This window comes from Leptidea sinapis, chromosome 22 (assembly GCF_905404315.1).
Source record: "Leptidea sinapis chromosome 22, ilLepSina1.1, whole genome shotgun sequence".
Lineage (NCBI taxonomy): Eukaryota > Metazoa > Arthropoda > Insecta > Lepidoptera > Pieridae > Leptidea > Leptidea sinapis.
In genome coordinates, this window is record NC_066286.1 from 12,527,591 (window position 1) to 12,550,176 (window position 22,586).

Below are 22,586 nucleotides of genomic sequence, written 5' to 3' on the forward strand. Positions count from 1 at the left end.
GTCTTTGCCGATTTAAATGTAATATAACATTTAACTCCGAACTACTTTAGCTTTTACTTGGCACTTTTATATAATAGGAATTACATGGGTAATCTAATACTGAGTGATCACCATCGCCGAGCGCGCAGGAGCGGTTGCCGAACCAGTAGGAACAAGTGCCTAGTGGCAAGTGTATGCAATTTTTTTAACGTTCCCATGTCGCATATTACTGTAAATAACGCGAAGGAAGCTCATTCCACAATTCAATAGTATTTGGTAGCAAATCCTTGAAAACCGCAGCACATCCAGATGGTGAGGACGATAATCACAGAAATACATTAGTAATTGCGATTAATTCTATATGCAATTTAAAATTTCACTCACCCTGTCCTGAAATTTTTCCGTGTCAATAAGGTTCATAGTAGCCGAATTAATATCAATGAAATTTTCCTCAGGTTGGACATATACAACTGTTGCATCCATAGTGTTTGCTCTGGGCGACATCTTCCTGAACGTCGCCGTTCGTTTCGGCGCTTCTCTCTGCGGTTCATCCAGCTTAGTCACAGTTCCATCCAGCTTAGTCACAGTTCTTCTCCTAGACAATAATTCTGAAGCGTTTTCCATACTTTGTTTTGGCACTGTTATAGTCTGATTCGGTAAATGTATCGTTTTTATATCATTATCTTGATTTACCATTGTCACGGTCTCGTTCGGCAATGCCTTCCTTGCTATAGATAGCTTCTGCCTTGCTTGTATAATTTCATTTAGCTCCTGTTTATCCATTGTAATGTTCAAACTTTCCTTTTTGTTTACCTCAACAGCTCTTTCTATATCCATTTCATTGAAGAATGCGTTATCAGTCTCAAATGTTGAATTAACATTTTCCTTCTCCGCATCCTTGCTTCTCCTAAATTTATTATTAGAATAATGCAGTGTTACCGTTTCGCTCATTTCATTGCTCACTCTTTTCGGGGATTCCTTTGAGTCCACGTTATCGCGATTCTCATTCAATACTTTCCCTGTGTCTATCTGGCACGATTCTTCTCGGGCTTTGGTGTAGCTTTCCGAGGATTTGATAGAATCTCGTTTATATGTGTTGAACATTTGAATTCTTGGCCGAGCCGATAGAAGCTTTTCAGACTGATCCAAGTGGGTGAATGTAGCTGAACTGAATATATTTGTATCTCGATTGTCATTTTTCGTTTTGTGCGTGCTTGAGACTTGGGAATTAATGGAGTTTACTAGACTTGGTGGCAACGAGTCTAGTAAGCTGTCGTGGTCAGGATATGTGGTTTGAGAGAGGAAACTAGTGTTCATGTCCTTTTCGTCGAGAATGCTCAGTGTCATGCTGGTCATCATGGGGTCTTTACTATCTCGGCCAACGTTTGGTGTTGCTGTAAACGATAGACATTCATTATTATTCAGGTGGACTTAACCTTAAGTATTTTTTCAATGAAATATGAGGGTGACCGAATGCTGGGCATCTGATGATAAGTGATATCCACCGCCTATCTACTTTCCAATACCACAGAGTTTCAAAAGTGAATTGAAATTGAAAAGCGCATTGTTTTGTGAATAGATACACGTCGGGGTAAATTCGTCTAGCTGCTGAATGAAGTCGATAGTCCATGAATAGAGATGCTGAGCCAGCGCTCTGGAAGTCGAGTACACTGAGATAGAGATCGCAGCATGGATCAAGTTAAACAACTATAAGAGAACATAGAAGGACCATAATTATAGAATATTTATTTTCCATCTGAAAAGACAAGATTCAGCAATGAGTTTAAATTCAATTTCCAAAAAAAGTAAGTGTTAATTTATATGAGACAGGGAAAATAAATATTATTGTAATAAGACATAATTAAAACAACGCACGAAACTGCTGTTCAAAATGATATAAAAATCATAATTTTTATTCATATTTAAAAATATATAATTACAACGATATTGCATGCTCACCTATATCCTTATTTGATTGTAATGATTTCTTCCCGTCGATAGAATCACTGTTTACTGTGAAGGAGTTATCCATTACTATTGATGACACGAGGCTAGGCGGCGACATTCTCATGAGGGACTCTCCACTCTGGTACATTGTGAGACTGCCTCGCTCGTTCATTATGTTGGAAAATCCTCTGCAATTAATGGTGGACGATTATAAATAAACATAGCTTGCTTGCTAATTGTATTATTTACAAAAACACGTAAATTTTCAGTACGAAATTGTACTTGCTCACATTTTGACAAAATCCTTTTTTTATGGGGTTGTTTACAATGGAATTAGGTGGTGGTAATAAATCGTTAGTATCTGTAGTAGCAATACTATAGAAAGGAAGAAAATAATTCTTCAACCACAATTTAAATAACCGCTTCTTTATGAGCGCGACGTATATTTATAAACACTAAGAAAACGTTGAAACAAATACAAATTTCGAAACACGTATTGCCTTGAACGTTTTCCTTATTTAAAATATTATTGTAATAATTAACCATGATATACTTACTTTCCCAATCATGAAAATAGGTAATTGTACAATAAAATAAACAAAAGATTCGCAGAGCTTTCAGACCATAACTGAGAATAATTGCACAAAATATATAAAACAAAATAACGCAACAAAAGTTATTAAAATGTTTTCATCTAGACAATTAAAGACATGTCTGAACGAAACTACATAGTAAGTGGTTAAATCATTATCTAATTTATAAGTTTTTATTACATTCTATCTTTTGTATAGCAATCGAACTTTCATACAATTTATTAAGCCCCAAATTAGACATAGCCACAGCCACTGCCTTGCCACAACATATAAATATACATACTTAAAGCCTTCCAGCCTACGAGTACAATACCTTATGACAGGGCGATGCGCTTTGAATTTTAAGTAATATGTTTGAAATTTATTAAAAAACTGAGCCGAACCAATCTTACTTTCAATTAATCACAAATCTAAAGCCCGTATTCCAAGAGGCGTCAAGTCAACAATACAACTGATCGTAAATTACACATTAGGATTTCTGGAAAACGAACTTAAAAAATACGCACACGATCTAGAAGGAATATTATTAAGTTATTGATAGGTGATCTTACTTGTTGAAGGTGTTGTGGATATTGTGCGCCGGCTGTGAGTAGTCAATCTGGATCGCTTTGAATGGCGACGGTACGCTCGTGCGCTCGCTGTCACAAATAGTCCCGTCCAACTGCAAAATCGTAAAATTGTGTTTGTCAAACGCTTGCAGATTTCGGCGGTCTGTATCTATTCAAACAGATCTTAGGAACACCCCCCGGATACATGTGGTATAGACCCACAATGAAGTGACTCATCAACGGAATTCCAGACGATTGTGCCGTATTTTCATATGATTTCACTATCCAATTTAGAAAATAGGGTAAAATAAATTGTTAGGGTAAATGTAAGGAACCGTGAGGTGTAGAATTCATTTATTGCAGTCATCATTATTTCCAATAGTAGTAAATTATGCAACGTGTGTGCTAAATTGGTGGTATTATGAGCGCCAGTCAAAATCGAGCACGATAAGGAAACCCGAGTGTTGTGTTGAGATGTTATGATCAATAAGCCAAAGGCATTTTACGACGTCGCGGCTGTGTCTGTTCGCGATAAACTCAAAAACCACAACATCGATTTTCATACTGTTTCACCGATGCGTGGTTCTCGAGTAAGGTATAGTATATTATTAGTTAACTTTTTGTTGGAGATGTCGAAAAAAAATAAGCCGTCTGGGAGCATTCAACGAAAACGCTAAGCCCTTTGAGATATAATGTATCTTATATTTTCTGTACATCTATATACATAAATGTATCTTATATAGATGTACAGAAAATTACGCGATGTCATAGGTCTATCTCTTAATGATAACATACTATATCCATTTTTATACTTTAATTGGCAATTATAAAGCGGTAATTTGAAAGCTATTTAGACAAATACGATATTGATCCTTATTATTTTATTACTACATAATATTATAAAATCATTCAGAAATACGTTCTTTTAACTCATTAACTTTGATTACACATTTTCGATGGCTGTGGACAACATTATTCCCGAATACTCTTATTTTTTTCTATTGACAGAACAGCGTTTGTCGGGTCAGCTAGTTAAATATATTTTATCTACATAGGTTTTATCTACATATATAACTTGCTATGAGGTACACAAGTAACATTATGGGAATAATATAAAACAATAATAAGTTCAGCAATAGTAAAGTAAAAAGCACGCGTGATTAATGTCTTCGTTATGAACGTAAACGCGATATAATATGATGCAGGTGACGGGCAAGTATGGTGAAGATAATATTAATAAATAAAGAAAAGGGCGTACACCTTCCATAAGGGTCGGTATAGCTCCTGTGATTACTCTGGTGTTGCAAGATAATGTAGGCGGCGGTGATCACTTAACATCAGGTGACCCGTACGCTAGTTTGTTCTCCTCTTTCATAAAAATAAAACTAAAAAGAAATACCGCAGAGTTATCAAAATAAGGAGAAACATTTTATAAAGTGCAAATAATATTAATGAATCATAATACTATTGTTCATCAGACTCTCCACCGTCGTATACAAAAACTACATTGCAAGCCATAATTACAAAAATACTATTTATTTGGGTAAGTTTCTTGTGGCGTTTTTGTAAATAGATTCGGCATCGTGTAGATGTGCGGGTGCATCGAAATTGAAAGTGTATCTCGGTCAGGATACACGCTACAATTTATTTATATAACAAAGCTGCGCTCGTTTTGATCGACGCGGATCCATTTTTTATTATCTGTTATTTATATAATCTTCTAAGACTGCATTGTTTTTTTTACTTTTTTAATAAGGTCAACTGGGGTCTCCGGAAATTTAATGCCTCGGCGCGACAAATACAATAATTATGTAAGCCGCTGTATGTAACCCTACCCTTTACAATGGGGTTCAACATTATAGAGAGCCAGAATGTGGGCCCGGATTGAAGTGCCGTTTAGCTCTTTTGATGACCCGAGTTTCTTCGAAGACAATCTGGTTTTGCCATAAAAATAAGCGCGGAATCTGTTATCTCTCGATATTTCAACACCTATTATACTTTCCGAGGCAAGAGCAAGAGGAGCGTTGTCCGAAGAGCGGTGATACGAATGAAGATTCTTCGAGCTGTTAACGCACAGGATTTTTATATATTTATGCCACATATTATTAAGTTGTGAGTGGTAATTTAATAGGTGTCCATGTATCAGTAGAAGATAATCATCAACGAAAATAATGAAAAACGTTACATAATTAATATTCCAAATAAGATGATTTAAAAAAACCTGTAATTATCAATTGCAAGACTCCGTTATTGACTCCCACAGACGAACTCCAATATGAAGCGGTATATAAACATTATAACGGCAAGTCATATAATATTCTCACAACTTAATTGTATGTAACAATTTGACAATACATTGTTCTAAATTAAGAGGGTTAGATACAATTTGATTGCAGATTCCGACTTCATCCATCGGTTTAGGTAATCTTTGTTTAGGTACAAAATATTGGGACATTTTACGATCCATTGGACCCGCTCTCATTTATGAGTTCGGTAAAAAAATTGCCAGGCAAAGAGATATGAACTAGTAACCATTTAGAATTAAGTACAATACATAGATTTTCAATCACCCCTGTGTCCGATTAATTCATCTAAACAAATTGAACACTACGAATATAATATACTACTACTATAACATACCATTTGTGTCGTATTATATGGAACTATAATATTACCTGAGGATCATCATCCGGCATCACAGTGCGTCGCTTTACCGCATACTCTTTGACCACGTGACTGTTATCCGAGTTTGTATCGACATTGAACGTCTTCAAGCGAAGCATCGGGTTGACAGGCCCCAGCGGGCAGCTATACTTGTTGTACGTCAAGTACTTGTTGTTGGTATGGCTGGGTGTTTGGTTGAACGTCATTGGAGAGTTCGCTTCCATGATGTTGTGTATGCTCGGTCTCTGCACACGTTTCTTTGGCCTCACGAACGTTCGAGAGTCGAATTTGTGTTTGTCGGGTAATGCAACTTCGTCTGTAACAAAATTTATAATGCAAAAGGTTTTTAAAAAGTCACGTTCTATTAAAAAGAGCCGGCGCATCATGTGCCGGGTCGTATCCTTCCCTCAAATATGTGTGAAGGGAACGATAGCTGGTCCATGCTTCAACTCATGGAGTTTAAAAACGATTTATATAGTGGAGCATCTTCCAAACTAACTTGTTATGTATATTACAGCCATTGTAAAATACTCTATTTGATTGAAAAGAGTGGCTTTTGAGTTTCTTGTATGTTCTTCTCACGAGCTCAATTTTTTCCAAACATGAATGGTAAATACAGTAATTTAAAAGAAATATTTATAGTGACGTTTCAAAAGCGCTTAGTATGTTCTAGATAATTTGAAAGTCCAGTGCGTATGTGTGTCCCAAAATCTAAATGAAATTACGGCCATGAAAGAACGACGAGTTCTAAAGGCACTCAAACAAAACTTAACGGAAGTACTGAATTATTACAATATTTATTGTGTATAAAATGACGGTTTACACAGCAAACAGTCATTAGTAGGTCGCAGCAAAAAATATCGACTGATCAATTTATCGATCAAGAATAAATTAGGAACGGAGATAAGTATACAGATAAGATCACTTGAAATAAATATAAGCGAAAAAATCAAAACAATGCCGCTTATAATAGCATTAAAGATAAAAGGAAGGTCGGCGATATTTAAAAACAGTTTCGGTTTTGTAATACGAGTATTGACGACTTTGCTTTTCATAGCAAATTTGAAATAAGACAATGATCAAATTATGGGAAAAAGACGTCCTACGTTTGGTTCCCTGAATTGGCAGTAATGCATGCGGGAGTGCCGAGGAGATATTTGACTATAGACACTTGCTCGTTTTTCGACTATCATATTTTAGCAGCAACAATATAATTAGCATGTAGTACCACCTCTATGTGCTGTGTTCGTCTGCGGCAGACACCTCGCCTATTTTCTATGTACTTCGGTTTAAAAGGTAACGGTGAAATTAAAGGAACATGTAATGAGTGCAATATCGCATATTTTATTTAATATCAAGTGGCTTGTTAAGCGAATTTTTTTGATTTAGTTGTTATTTTTTTTATGGAAGAGGAGGTAAAACGAGCCAACCGGTCACCTATGATGATAAGTGATCACATTCTATTGCACACAAGAATATGATATATAATTATAAAAAAAATCAACATTATTATATATTTTCATCACTGATAGGACATAATGATGTCTCTTAACATTAGGTTGCTCGTTACGCTATTTTTTCCCTTATACAATATCCCAGGATCGAGCATTTGTTTAATAAATTTTAATATTTAAGCTTAAAATATAAGAGCGATGTCTAGTAAATGAGAGGTCCAGAAAGTGAAAGTTTTGAAGGTCCAAACATGTATGAAAGGTTTGATAAAGATTGGAAAAGCGGGATCCAAAAGTGGAAGAAGGCATGTAGGGTGGCAAATGGAGGTCCACCATCAGTGCCCACCCGTCTGGGAGACAGGCGTGACTATGTATGTATCTAATAATATAACTTTATCGGTTCGGTGCTGGAGTTAATTGATGATAAGTAATTCTAGTAACCGGTGGCCTATTTACAGACAGTATACTGGTGACCTTGCAACACACCGGTGCAATTAGCGATCGACAGCATGTGTTACAACTAATTATAAACACTCGGAGATAACTGCACCTTGGGTTAACGCACCCATAACCGCATTGTGACGATCGACGATCAATCATAGTCCTTAATACGTAAACAATAAGAGGTATTTTGCGATTAAATTTTCACGTTAGTTGGTATAAAATTGCTAAATAACGAAGGCTTGTAATTTCTTCCTCAGACATAAATGATTCGCGTACATCTATCTATACCAATATTATAAATGTGTTTGTCCGTCTCCACTGTGTCTTTCACTGCTAAATTTTCCAAGTTTTTTATGTCATACTGTATAAATCGCGAGTCGCGACGATATTTATTTCAGGAATTAGATCACGCCTTCGTAGTTACTACTTCCGTATAAATATCGATATATTTATTTATAACTTAACAACGATTTGTTTGCATGTTAGTATAATACATGTTATTTTTTCATGAGCAGTAGGTATTATAGAAATATTATTTATTTAACAGAAAGGTTTACTTACTAGTCTTCGACAAGATGGTTTCCGAGGTATTGTATTGAAATCGTATTAAAACGAGTTAGTTCAAATTCAAATATTTTTATTCAAAATAGGATTTAAAAACACTAATTGAACGTCAAAAACTACCACCCATTCAAAAGAGACTGCCTCAGACCTGAGAAGAATGGACGCAAGAAACTCAGTAAGCTTTTTATTTTAATATAAAATATGGATTACAATGTGATATCGTACAATAAACATTTATAATAAAAGAATCTGAGGTGTTCGCTTTATTCCCAGTCCGTGGTGTCATTAAGAAAATCGTTTATGCTATAGTAACCTTTCCCACACAAATGTTTTTTAACAATTCTTTTAAATTTCGTAACACATTTGTTTTGTACATTTTCTGGGATCATATTGTAGAAGCATATACATCGCCCAACAAAAGACTTACTAACTCGACCCAACCGAGTAGTAGGCATAACAAGTTTATGTTTGTTCCTCGTGTTAACATTATGAATGTCACAGTTTCTAGAAAACTCCTCAATGTGCTGTTAACCGTCTAATTTTCTTTACCGCATATGCTACAGAACTAAGTCTATTCTCCAATCCTTCAAGATCATTGTTATCTTACTTTAAACCTATCTACCTTACACATTGCCATTTCACGAATTGTATTAAAAAAGAATGCCAAAATGATGTTGTTGAATGTTGAAGATTACTCGCTTATTTATATTGAACAATATATTTAACTTACTTAACTTACTCACGTAAGGCGGGCACGGAAAACCTAATGTAGAATTATTTCATGATACTTTAACATTTACATTTTTAGATGTTGCTTACACAACGTTGGCAGGCAGAAGACTTATTGAAGACCCTTATTTTCTTTTCATGTTCCCATATACCTGTAGAACTGCACTGTGCATAAAAACCACAGGTCCAGATGATGAGGGTTATTTACATATAAGGCAATAGTGTGTGGTGTTATGCTGAAATTCAAACACCTTCTGTAATACGAACTAGTATAGAGTAAACATAAAGAATAATTATTTCACTGTATTACCGACACCTGATTTCTTTGAAGCCAAAATTTTAACTTTGTCTTCCCAATAAAGGAAATACTGTCAACCGTCAAATAATATGAAAGATTCCAAGAAGAATCATGTTACCATTGTACTTGTAATCTATAAAAAAATATGGCCTTCGAAAAAAGACTAATTTTCTCAATTAATTATGTAGGCAGTTCAACAGCGCTTGAAGTTGGACCTAGCTAGAAGTGTGTTGAGCACATGTTTAAAACATCTCAACATCTGTATATGGCTGGTCGGTTTACATTCATAACACTGCGCAATAGCGTCGTGCCTGCCTTAAACGATCTAGGACAGAGTATCGCCAATAAGTTGTAATCGGAAGTCCTGGTTTAACGTGTCGTTTCATTCTACGCTAATGTTTTTATTATGGCCCTCAAAGTAGGAAGTTCTGCAATTTTAAACGACTTCAAAACTGGAGGTGATTCTCGATTTGTCTTTATTTTTTCTGTGTTCGTTGCCTTATTTTTCTGCTGATTGTAAACCAATTTTAATTATTCTTATTTTCATTTTTAAATAAGAATAGGTACCACCCCTAGACCTGCAAATAGCAGATGAAAAAATCTTAATTTGAATGATTTATTTCCTTGCATGGAGTTTCCGAGACGACACATTAACTTTCTAAAAGACCGGCAAATCCTGTGATACCTCTGGTGTTTTAAGAGAATGTGGGAGGCGGTGATCACTTAAAATCGGGTGAACCGATGGCAACTATCTGGATGAGCAGCACTGAAGATATTCACATACTTAAGACTGAAACGTAAAATTTTAGCGTTATCGTGTGTGACCGATTACCTTCTTTAAATCATAACTGAGCGAGTCTCAAATTAAATCGGTGTTGGCTCGAGAAAGTAACCAATCAATGATAGCATATCCAAAAGCGATCTGCGTTTCGTGACCAACATCCGAATGCCGAAGTGGACTGTAGAAAGCGAAAATCATATCGCGAGCCAATCGAAGTGCGCGTGGGCACTTGTACACGAAATGACATCATTGATTATTCAGAAGTAAACATTCATATCTCCGTACAGTAATAATTATAGTTTACATAAACAACTCTTTACAGTAATTCTTTCGTCATCAATAGACTCACCTATGGGGCTCAAATTTATAGTCGGTGATGCCTGTTACATCAATTATGCCTTACCGTTCGCGTTTAATTAACTATTCTGTTCTATTTAAGAAAGTTAATTTAATTAGGCATTATTTAGTGAAAATCCATAATTATACAATTGTTATGAGTTTTTCTTGAGTGTTAATTCTAAAATCGTAGCGAAATTAACATTCAAGAAAAACTCATCACTTTTGGATATTCTGATACTGTCTTCTTAATAAACGCAATGTTAAGTTATTTCAAGTCCCTCCCTGTCATGGTTTTCGTTAAGAGTTTATTGAAAATATTAGACCAGAGGGCCTACCATCAACTTTAAATAAGCGATGCGATTCCGATGCAGGTCAGTTTAGGTATCTAAACTGAATCGCTAAAACTCGTACCATGAAGTGCCTTTTACTGAATGACGTTTGGATCGCTTATGAAGAATGAACGAAATAAATTTGTCTGTAGCCTACGGTGTGAGAAAGAGATGACGCTCTACAGTCGTTGCACAAGTTTGTCTCTCTTACTCGAACCATATGCGTTGCGTTTCGAAACCTAAAATTATATGATTTTAGCTTTATGATATGTTTTTTTTGCGTAGAAAATACTAAAAATACATTTTAAAATTGTGCTTTATAGCGTCAAATTATAAACCACTAAGCCCTTTTTGTACTTATTAAATAAAAGTGATAAATAAATAAAGTTCTTTGAATTACAAATTAAATGTTCGCTTAGGTGTTTTCGTAAAAATAACGAGTTATGAACGCACCTCCATTGATGTTTGATTTGACATGAGCACAGTGTGCATTTTTTTAAATACGTTCTTGTGTGAGGCTATAGCCCGAAGTCCTTACTGCCTCGTCTTTAGTATTTTCATTTTTGGTATTTATTTTCAGTAAAAAAAATAAAAATGATTGAATTAGGCGTTACTTTGCGGAAATCCATAATTATACAAATGATTTAAGTTTTCTTTAGTGTTAATTCCGCCAATATTTGTTTTTAAAACAATTCGACACGTGTTTCGCCTCTACACGAGGCATCCTCAGGACGTGTTGTCTCGCCAAAATCTGGCACGAGACTGAGTCTCGTGCGAAACACGTGGCGAATTATTTTAAAAACAAATATTGGCGGAATTAACACTAAAGAAAACTTAAATCACTTGTATATATTTATTTTCAGTATTTTGTTTTACAAAAAAGTCCAATAAAGTATTCTCATCTCATCTTTCATCAATAAAATTTTCCTTTTTTGTATGTTTACACAATATTTTAAAAGGAAGTAGCAACTTTTTTCGAATCGCTCACTTTGACACATAAGCTATTTAATCAGTTGATTTGACGTCAACCTAAATTAGATAGCTCTAATCACGTCGAGGTACGAAATAGCAAAGCAGTTCATTTACGGTTGTCAATTGAATCGCAATAAGAGTACGTGGTAGGCCCGCTGGACTAAAAGATATTAAGACACTGAAGATGTTATGATAAATAGATTTTATAACGAACGAAATTTTTTTTTCGAGTAGGTTGTAGATTTCTAGTAAGTAATTAATAAATTCATACGGAATGACGAAACACTGTCCTGAAATGTATAGGGCCGGGGACTACGTAGATTGCACGTTTAGGCCTTATTTAGTAAATACATTCAGCAAACGCAATTACTATCCGAGTTGTTTTATTAATGATGCAATGGGTAGAGATACTTTCAAATAAGAATAAGCCCAATATGAATATGGATAATAAATAAAAGTACCCAATAATAAAAATCATTTGTGTGGCAAAAGCTACTATAACATAAATGATTTTCTTAATGATACCACAGAGTGGGAATAGAGCGGACTCCCTCAGGCTATTTAATTATAACTTTTATTGTACGTATTATATTGTATCGAAATTAATTAGTTTATTTTTGGTATAACATCATCATTATTATATTATTATCACTGTACTGTCTACTCGGTCGCTATGCTCATGAAAAATCCAATTCGCAAATGTCGCCATAGTCTCTCTTCTAGAGGTCATTCAAGAGAACTCATACAGGGGACTGACACCAGATTTGATTTGGTCGGTTTTTTTTTGCATGGGTGACCTTCCGCGCGGTCTAGTGCCTTTCCCTTAACCCTGGACAAAGACGGTCTATGGTCTAGCTGTCCCACCACACAATAATTATTAATTATTGTAAACATCACGTATTGACTTTCGACTGATTTTAGAAAATATTTACATTCAGGAGATAATAATATAAATAAATAAATAATTGGTATAATTTACTTACATAATAGTATATTTATTATATGTTGATGTCGACAGTTTTAGGTGTTTATTTTGTGTAGAATTGTGTACAACTCTAGAAGTTATTATACCTACCTACATTACTTATATCGACGAATATTTCAATCCATTTTAATAACCGATCGTTATGTTAATCTGCTTACTCAATCCACTTATGGAGGGGATGTGAAGGTATTTATATATATATAATAATAATTTGGTTGTTAAGAGTTTTAAATTAAGATTTCCACATTATAATGCAGATTCAGGATTGATTGAAGAATCAACTCATAGATATAATCAAAATCAGACCATGCGTTCCTCATAACGCCACAAAGGAATATACAAACATACCTACAGGCCTATAAATATATAACCCACCTTTTTACCGTGCATCCGAGTAAAAAGATATAACAATTAAATTACTGTCGCCTAGTTTATTTGTATTCAATTGGTTTCTACCGCGTACGTAATCGTCAATGATAAATGGAAACCATGAGAACACTGCATGTAAGGAACATCTTTGTTCGAAATAGGCAAAAACGCGCGCACGACGGAAGTTACTTGAAACTAGTAAGACGAGTATCTCTCGTGTCTTAGGTTACCGCAAGCGAAGGTATGTTACAATACCAGTTAGAGTGTAATAGCACCTTTCTCAATGTTGCAAATTTTATGTCATTTTTTTCACTTAGAGGCCTCTCTTTGAGGCACACTTACGCAATAACTAGAATAACTGACCATGCGATATGGAATTTTCCATAGATACTTTTAGGATTATTCATTTTTGGATTGTCCATTTGCTTTTTTTTTGTTTTACTATAAGATACACGAAAGCTAAATGTGGCCGGGATAAGCAGGGTGATACAAGTTGGCACCCTGAATCAATTCAGTTGAACATCACAGTAATCTGTTTACTGCAAGTTTTATAACACTTGGTAATTGAATGTTGAAAGTTAAATATTTATTTTTCATTTTTAAATTATCTATATAAGTTTAATTTTTATTGCAATTCCCTTGTTCGGCATTTGGGGCGATATAGCATACAAAATTCAAGACAGACATGATATTATGAGACTGTTTACTAAATTACTGGTTATTTAGTTACTTGGTTTACAAGCCATTGAAGTATTATATCATACTTTTATATTATGTATATAATTTAAGTATGTAAATTATATTGATTACGTCATTTTCTGCCACCCACAGCATAATAGGATAGCCCAATTGAGGCTAGAAAATCATGTAAAGTCACACCAATTATTATAATGGAATGGTTAAGATTTCCTGCACTTTTCCCAAAGGAATTTAGACAGTTTGGAACAAAATATTAAAAATTGCAAAATTTGTAATAGTCATTTTTTCAACTGCCAGACAAAAATTAACCGGATGTAACAAAAGGTCTTGCTACTACTGTAAGTTGGTTGATTGTATGTATTTGAATAAGAATAGCTATCAGTAGTTTATTTAATGTTCAGTGATTGTTATTGTTTAATGGACCATGACCAATGTCATTCAAGTTATGTTTTGTACACATACTCAGTGAGTCCATCAAGGTAATAAATAATGTTTATACCCAACTACACTCGATGTCTACTGTGCATTTTATTGCATCTGCATATTTTATTTGCATCCTATTTTGTGTAACTGTAAATCTGGGTTCAAGCTCTTCTAAGGCTTTTGATCAACTTTGAATTTGGAACCACCTTTGCACATACACGTAATAATATATTGGGATAGATTTTTTTATGATAAGAAGGGGATTATTTTACCAACCAAGTCGAACTGGATTTTGGGCTTTTGTTTGTCATCATATGATTTTACAAATGATTTAAGTTTTCTTTAGTGTTAATTCCGCCAGACTGTCTCTTTCTCCGAGACTGAGTCTCGTGCCAGATTTTGGCGGGACAACACGTCCTGAGGATGCCTCGTGTAGAGGCGAAACACGTGTCCAATTGTTTTGAAAACAAATATTGGCGGAATGAACACTAAAGAAAACTTAAATCATTTGTATAATTATGGATTTCCGCAAAGTAACGCCTAATTCAATTTTTTTTTATCATATGATTTAATAAAATTGAAATATTTTCTTATACTATGTTATCGATTCAAAGTTCTAAATTTCGTGTTTAGCGATGGACCCTTCAGCATAGTACAGGGTAGGTAGGTACTCAAAATTCTGAAATGTTGCAGCACTGTTTAAACCTTGACTTTACTTAATTCATAGTAATTTCTCCTTTAATGCTAAATATGTATTGTGAACAGTTTTTCAATACCTTATGTAACGCAGTACCTAAACATAATATAAAGCACAAGGACTAATTATTTCCAATGCAGGACAAGGGTTGAGTGTAAATTGCTTTTCGTACTTTCATATGTTGCTCATATAATAAATTATGAGCACACATTCCAGGAAATATGACTTCCATTTTTAAATAAAGAGGAAGTATTATTGGAGTTTAAAATGGTACACTAGAGTTGACTTCGCTTAATGTTCACGAGTCACTATCTAGTAAGCAATCAGATTCCAACATGCCCAATTAAAAAAAAATTAAGACAAGATGTCCTTAATCTTATATAAATATGCCGACATAGATTTAAGTCTACGCTGTCGAAGTAGCTGGTTTGGTATTATATAAATCTGTATTTATTTCACTGTTGGTAATTACTTTTATTTTGTGATAAAAATAACTTTTATCACTAATGTCAGTAGTTGATGTAATCAAATTTACGATTTTTGAAATTTTTGTCTTTTTTAAACTCGAAAACAACTTCCACACTCTTGATGAAAAATGGTGTGTAGTTAGCACATGTCTATGCATACTGGGATAGGCTTTATAATAATATAATTTCTTTAAGTCAAAAACATGGTTACAGAATATTTTTTTGTGCCCTTACCTCTGTGGAAGCATACCCTGAGTTGCATTAAAAATGAGTTAATTTCTTGCATGTGTGTGTGGGTATGTGTATCTGTGAGTTTGTGAAATTTTGTTTATGTTCTATTATAATACTAGTGACGACCCGGTTGTCCCTCGCTTGCTATGTATGCATGCCTGGTTAAGCATATGCAATGCTAGTTAAAAACTGTAAGGGAAATGTTTGATCCTGAATAGCTTTTGATTCCGAAAGAAACCCAAACTTATCCAAATGCTTTTCTCATCAATACCTTTCCAACTATATAATATTTGGGGGGGTCTGTACCTATTTTAGTGGCTGAGGAATAAATTTCTAACGTCTTTGTGCTTTACATAGATGTCAAACTGTTTTTACATGCACAAGATAAAAAAAGTGTCAGTAATAATTGATGTTTATGTTTTAATTTTGAGTATGTTTTTGTGTAGTCATATTTTAATACTATACTAGCTATAATTTAATGGTTTAGTTAAGATAGATTTGCTTATATGATGACTTCATTCTCTTTGCGACTTTGTCCACATAAAATCCTCAAAGTATTGAGATATAATGTTTCTTTTGTGTTTTTATACCAAAGGTGTATTTAAAATTTCATGATTGGCTGTGTCATTAAGGTGCAACCAAGATTAGAGTTTAACTAACAAACTCATATTATTTTGATTTTGCACTGTTATTGTTAGTACATGTACATAACAACAAGACTAAGCTCAACAACAAAAAGTTACCTATGTCCTCTACATATCATACTCATACAAAAATATTATGTGTGAAACTGTGCAAAACGAACATAATGTGATTGCATAAATGTTAGACTTTGTAATATGATAGTGGTGCCTACACATGCTATAAATTTTGAATCTGTCATATATATTATGAATAAAATAACTATGCTATATATTATCTGAATCAATGGCTCTTAGACCACAACCTCACTCTTTCTGTTCCCAAATGTACTGTGGTTATTTTTTCCCGAAAACGCACTATACCGGTCATAAATCTCTCAGTAGGTGATGAATCAGTCCCGTTTAAGGATAATGTTAAATTCCTTGGTCTTTTTCTTGACTCTAAGCTCTCCGGTATTCACCACTTGAAGTACATTGTTAAGAAATGTGAGAGGCGTGTAAACGTTATGAGGGCCCTGTCGGGGGTACGCTGGGGTGCCCACCCATTTTGTCAAAAACTTTTATACGTTATCGTTCGTAGTCATTTTGATTACCGTAGCTTTCTACTTGAGCCGTGTAGCAAAATAGCCCTGTCCAAATTAGAGAAAATCCAGTCTAAATGCTTACGAATCATAACTGGTGCTATGAAATGTTCTCCCGTCAACGCTCTCGCAGTGGAGTGTGTAGACCCACCTCTTCACCTTCGCCGTCAGTACCTAGCCGATAGATTCCTAACTAACGTAATCCAATTAAGCGCACACCCCCTTCTTGATATTCTGCACTCTTTGTCTCTAACTATTCAAACTTCTTTATATTGGTCTCACAAAGATCCGCCTCCGTTAATTAATTCTTATACTAAATTTAAAACCTTTCCAGTTCCCATTTACCAATCAGCCTTATGCCCAGTCTTTGAAGTAGAAAGTCTCTCATTTTCCAACCTAAAATTTTCTTTGACTTTGGAATTACTAAACACTGCCCTGAAGCCAATAGAAAATTTAATTCCATTCTATCTTCTGATTGGTCTGATTGGGTGACGTTGTACACGGACGCATCCAAATTATCCAACAATAGCTGGGTCGGGTCTGCAGTTTGGATCCCTAAGTTCTGTATAATTTTAAATTACAAAAGTCCCCCGCAGAATTCCATCTTTACTGGCGAATCAATTGCCCTGTCAGAGGCGGTGTCATATATTGAATCACATAAGATCAACAAGGCTTTAATCCTGTCTGACTCATTAAGCTGCTTGTTGGACTTAACAAAAAATCCTTTCTCTTCGAAAACATCTTCAAACAACTTCACAATTAATTTAAGAACAAAGGCATTCCTGTACAGATGTCACATAATGGGAATAGAAGTTGTATTAGCTTGGATACCTAGCCATCTAGGGATAACTGGCAATGAAATTGCAGACTCGTGCGCTAAAGACGCGATTCAGTCTGGAACATTAAAATTTAATTACTGTTTTCCTCGAGATCTACACCCTATGTCTAAACACTTTCTGGTTGATTCATGGAATGCTTTATGGCAAATCACAAAACAAACTAAAGATAAATTCTATGATTCTATCCAACCCTTTATCCCCTCTAAGCCCTGGTTCTTTCCTCAAAAAAACAAAATAAACTTTTCACTTCTGTCATCATACGACTTCACTTGGGATTTGTCTGTTCCCCAGTATTTTTGGCCAAGATCCGGGTAAGGGACCATTCTATATGTGAATGTGGCCTTGAGGAAGGTACCCTTGAACATATTTTTTTCTATTGCCCTAAATTGTTAATTCCTTTATATGAACTTCTACCGAAAGGATATGCCTCGCCCCATCAACACCCCTTTTCTTCTTACTTTATGCCATTCCCCTTTCATAAAGTCTCTTTACAAATTTATCTCCCGCAATATTATTAAATTGTAATTTCTATCCTCCATACTTTTTTTCGCTTCTATTAGGCACATATTCCCACTTAGATTAGATACTAACAAGGTAGTTAATATTATGGGTGTTTATTACTAACCATACTAACTCTTTACTACTTACTACTTCAATCAGCTAAATTAAAATAAAAAAATCTGTCGACCTTGATGTTGGCCGAATCGTCGACATTGAGTCGACGGAGCCAGTTAATATAAAAAAAAAGAGTGTGTTTGGGTTTTCATATTTTGTTAATTCTGTATCATTTGTATTCCTATTTTAAAATATCTAATTTTAGCAAAAACACACATTTCTCTAAAAACTGGGTGCAAGCATTTATTTAAGCTTTCAGTCATTAAAAATATGTATCATTTCTTAAAGTTCAACTACTTTTTTTAAGTACAACCGGCCCTATCAATAAAACACCAATATTCCCTGTACATAATTATATCCATAGGGCACAGAAAATTTATGGATAGTGTTTTTTTACCTGAAATAAATCAATTAACTGTATCCCATTTCATTTTAATGTGTACTTAGTATAATGCAGTTACCATAAAAAATAACAAAAAACCAAACTCTATGCATTGCAGGAAGAGATTTAAATGAGTTGCTTTTTGTATTCTCATATAAGAGCTTCTATGTGTGTTCCTGGAAATTTAGGTTTAATTTGGAAATACAGAAAATTTTAATCAAAACTTTTACAACTAATATTAACATGTCAAGATAAGTTTAAGTTTGCAATATATATTTAAACTAGCTGACCTGGCAAACGTTGTTTTGCCATATAAAGTATAATTCACGCGATAATTTTATAAGTAATAAAATATTGCCTATATTATAGCCTGTACATCATTTTGTTCTTTTGTCAATAGTTTTTGCAGCGCATGCAAAAATAGGTTTTCGATTTTACACCTTGTGTTACAAAATAGCAATTTTACTACGGATCCCTAATTTTGAAAAAAAAAACATAGCCTATAGCCTTCCTCGATAAATGGACTACCCAACACTGAAAGAATCATTCAAATCGGACAAGTAGTACCAGAGATTAGCGCGTTCAAACAAACAAAGAAACACTGCAGCTTTATAATATTAGTATAGATGAGCAATTTTTGCACCCCAATGTGTTCTTTTGTCCAATTTTACCAGATACAGGTTGTGCTGTATCCTAAACTCAAATAGTGCATGAATACTACACTTGGCAGCCAAGCAGTGTCCTGTTGTTGTAACTATGTTGTGCTGTATCCTAAACTCAAATAGTGTATGAATACTACACTTGGCAGCCAAGCAGTGTCCTGTTGTTGTAACTATGTTGTGCTGTATCCTAAACTCAAATAGTGCATGAATACTACACTTGGCAGCCAAGCAGTGTCCTGTTGTTGTAACTATGTTGTGCTGTATCCTAAACTCAAATAGTGCATGAATACTACACTTGGCAGCCAAGCAGTGTCCTGTTGTTGTAACTATGTTGTGCTGTATCCTAAACTCAAATAGTGCATGAATACTACACTTGGCAGCCAAGCAGTGTCCTGTTGTTGTAACTATCTTGCTTGAATCCTGTAGTAACAATCCTCCCACGGTAATGTTTTCTACACTATAACACTGATTAAATTTAACTTTAGGTGATTTTATACTGTCATAAGAATATTATTGAAGTGAACTCTATATTTTTTGAACAACTTAAAACAACTTTGATGTTTGGATCATTTCAACCTATTCTTTTACAGGTCGGTAGTGTAGACTAGGTCAGTGTAAATAATTTAATAATCACCATAAAAAGTTAAAGTGAGGTATTTGGCATTTAGTGTTTACGTAATATAATTGAAAAATAAGTTAAATACTCACTTGGTTGCTGATTTATGATGATATCAAGACATTCAAGCAACTTTTTTTCACTCTTAAGGTACTCTTCATCTTCTTTTATTGGCCAATCACAAGACAAATTAAAATCAACTATATCAACTCTTTGCCCAGAATCATTGGGTGATTTAAGCAACCTGTAAGAGAATTTTAACATAAAACAAATATAATTAAAGACGAAAAACTGTAATCATCTCTGTGATTTGTCACAGTATCATTGAGTCAAAGGTAGCTCTTGCAAAATACAATATTTTACTCAATTAAATTATGGTCTCGTCTTGTCCTTATGTGAAGGGAAAACTCGAAATAGAAGATGAAAGTAAATTAATTTTATTCAATGATAGCATTTAAAATAAACAAGACAAGTTGATAAGCAAACATGGCCTAAATATACATATTATGTTGTTGTTCAATTATATAGAAAAAATTCAACTGTATTTGGGATGCAATTGGAAAGTAAAGGAAGAACTTACCATGTCTGATCATCAGGAAAATCTAAGGATTCCACGTCGATTAGATCAGAATCGATCATAATATCTTTGTTTATATTTTGATCAACCATGATACACGAATTGTAAAAACATTAATTTGGCACTTCTGACCGATTTTCATAAAAAATCATAGCCATATAATACTTGTAACAAATTTAAAACGTAAATATATAATGAAAATAAATAGGCAGTTTCCGAATCAAGTTATCAACACGAAAAATAAATCTCAGACCCAGAGTCCAGACAGTTTGGTACTTTCGAATTTGACATCAACTGTCATATCATAGAGACATCAGACAATAGACATTGTCTGAACAGCGAACACCTAAGACGACTTGTAAGACTATTTTACCTCTAATCTTAGAATACGCTACAATATTCTAAACCTCTAATATATTATTTGCTAAGTCGTAGTAGTTTACCTACATAGGTATTTATGTAATTGTTCTGAGATACCTAAATGAATGTACTTCGTCTTTGCAAGGGATAGATTATACTTTTTAGCAATTAATTATCAAGCATAGAGAAGAAGAAAACGACAGACACTTCTTACCTTGTCTGTCTTGAAACGGAAAACAATAACTTGAAGCCATTTCATTTCATTTAGATCACTAGTCTGGAGACCATTGCGTTTGTGACATATCGTACTGTTGCGATTTTTTTGAAAATATAGTTTCATAGTGTTATGCAGTCACAATGTTGTTATTGATATGATGAACATTATAGTATATAGTAAATACGACTGCCAAATCAAAAAGATTATAATACCCAATAGAAATACCAATTTATATGTCCGTAAAAATCAGAGAGCTATAAAAAATGCTATGACCTTAACGCCTACCTATCATTTCTGTCAATATTTTTTTGGTATTTTTCGTTAAGTATATATTTTTTCTTTAGTTTATATTTCACCGGAATTTCTCATCAAAATTGGTGCAATCAATCTGGAGGTTACGTGGAATATACAAACAGCAAACATACCAAAAATATTTATTTTACATGATTATGATATTGAAACGATTTTATTTATTTGTTAACTACTTAATCAACTGCTATAAATATAATTTTGTATAGGTATATTTGTTTTTGTATCATGTGATTTTGAATTACAGGAATCTTCAAAGTTAGCAGGAAATAAAATAATAGACTCATAAAGAACTGATTTTTGAGATAGATATATAGATAAGATAGATTTGAACTGAAGTTGATTGCCATATGTTGTCTCTTTCAATAGCACACGTGGGTGTATTTAATGAAAGAGTCCAACTACTCAGAAAATGTTCAATTTAAGGCGCGCTCTCAAGGCCGTGTATTATTGCTTCGAGCCCTGATCGCAATGAATTTTTATATTGTGTATCCTTAGGTTACATATTATATTCACTGTCCAAACATTCCAAATCACTATTTTACTAGACACATTTTTAAATATTTGTTTTTGCTATGTTTTTGCCTTACCATGCCAAGAGACAACCAGAACTGACTGTGTTAGTTGAAAAATAATATTTCACATTAAATACATAAAATAATATTAACATTCCACAGTTACTGCATTAAGCTTAAATCTCCACAAAGAACGATCTTCGTGTAAAGTCTTGATAACGACCGCTCGCTGCGCCGGCCGGGAACAAGTGGACACATAAGTGCTTTGTCCGTAAAGCTATAACGTCGAATATTGGTGGCCTTGAATCGTAACGGATCGAAATGTGTTTGGGAATTCACTCGTTCATAACTGCGTAGGCAAATAAACCATCTTGTACACCTAATAAGGGTGAAAACTGGATGAGGTAAAAGAGTGCCCCGCGGCACAGCCGCTCTCATTGTTTTTTGAATTACCAGTGCCCGCGGGCACGTCCGATGCCTTAAAAATATATTATACATAAGATTTTTTTGTGTGTATACTATAGGGTTGCTAACTCAGCTTTTGATTAACTAAATTTGTACCCCGCCACATCAAAGACTTATTGCAGAAGCCTTATTTTTATAAACCTATTTATAATTTTATTTATAGCACTGTAGAGAAACTGTAAATGTTTATAATTTCAATCATACTTCTATATAAAGGTAAATTTATTTCATGTTCGGCTTAAAAGACGTCCAAAGCCGTTAATAAATTAAAAAAAAAGCTTTTGATTAATTTTAAACT

The 22,586-nt window shown here is 34.1% G+C and overlaps 1 protein-coding gene across 2 annotated transcripts in view; it reads right to left on the bottom strand.

Moving 5' to 3' along the window:
- The window catches only part of LOC126970793 (uncharacterized), a 33,730-nt gene extending 13,050 nt beyond the window's left edge, over nucleotides 1-20,680 (bottom strand). For both annotated transcript variants that reach the window (XM_050816894.1, XM_050816893.1), the window contains exons 1-6: nucleotides 20,426-20,680; nucleotides 19,938-20,089; nucleotides 5,743-6,047; nucleotides 3,071-3,180; nucleotides 1,939-2,114; nucleotides 364-1,373 (exon numbers count right to left, since the gene is read on the bottom strand). In XM_050816894.1, coding sequence (XP_050672851.1) covers nucleotides 364-1,373; nucleotides 1,939-2,114; nucleotides 3,071-3,180; nucleotides 5,743-6,047; nucleotides 19,938-20,089; nucleotides 20,426-20,514 — 1,842 coding nt within the window. In that variant the 5' untranslated portion in view covers nucleotides 20,515-20,680. The remainder of the gene's footprint in view (nucleotides 1-363; nucleotides 1,374-1,938; nucleotides 2,115-3,070; nucleotides 3,181-5,742; nucleotides 6,048-19,937; nucleotides 20,090-20,425) is intronic.
- Between the last annotated feature and the right edge of the window lie 1,906 nt (nucleotides 20,681-22,586).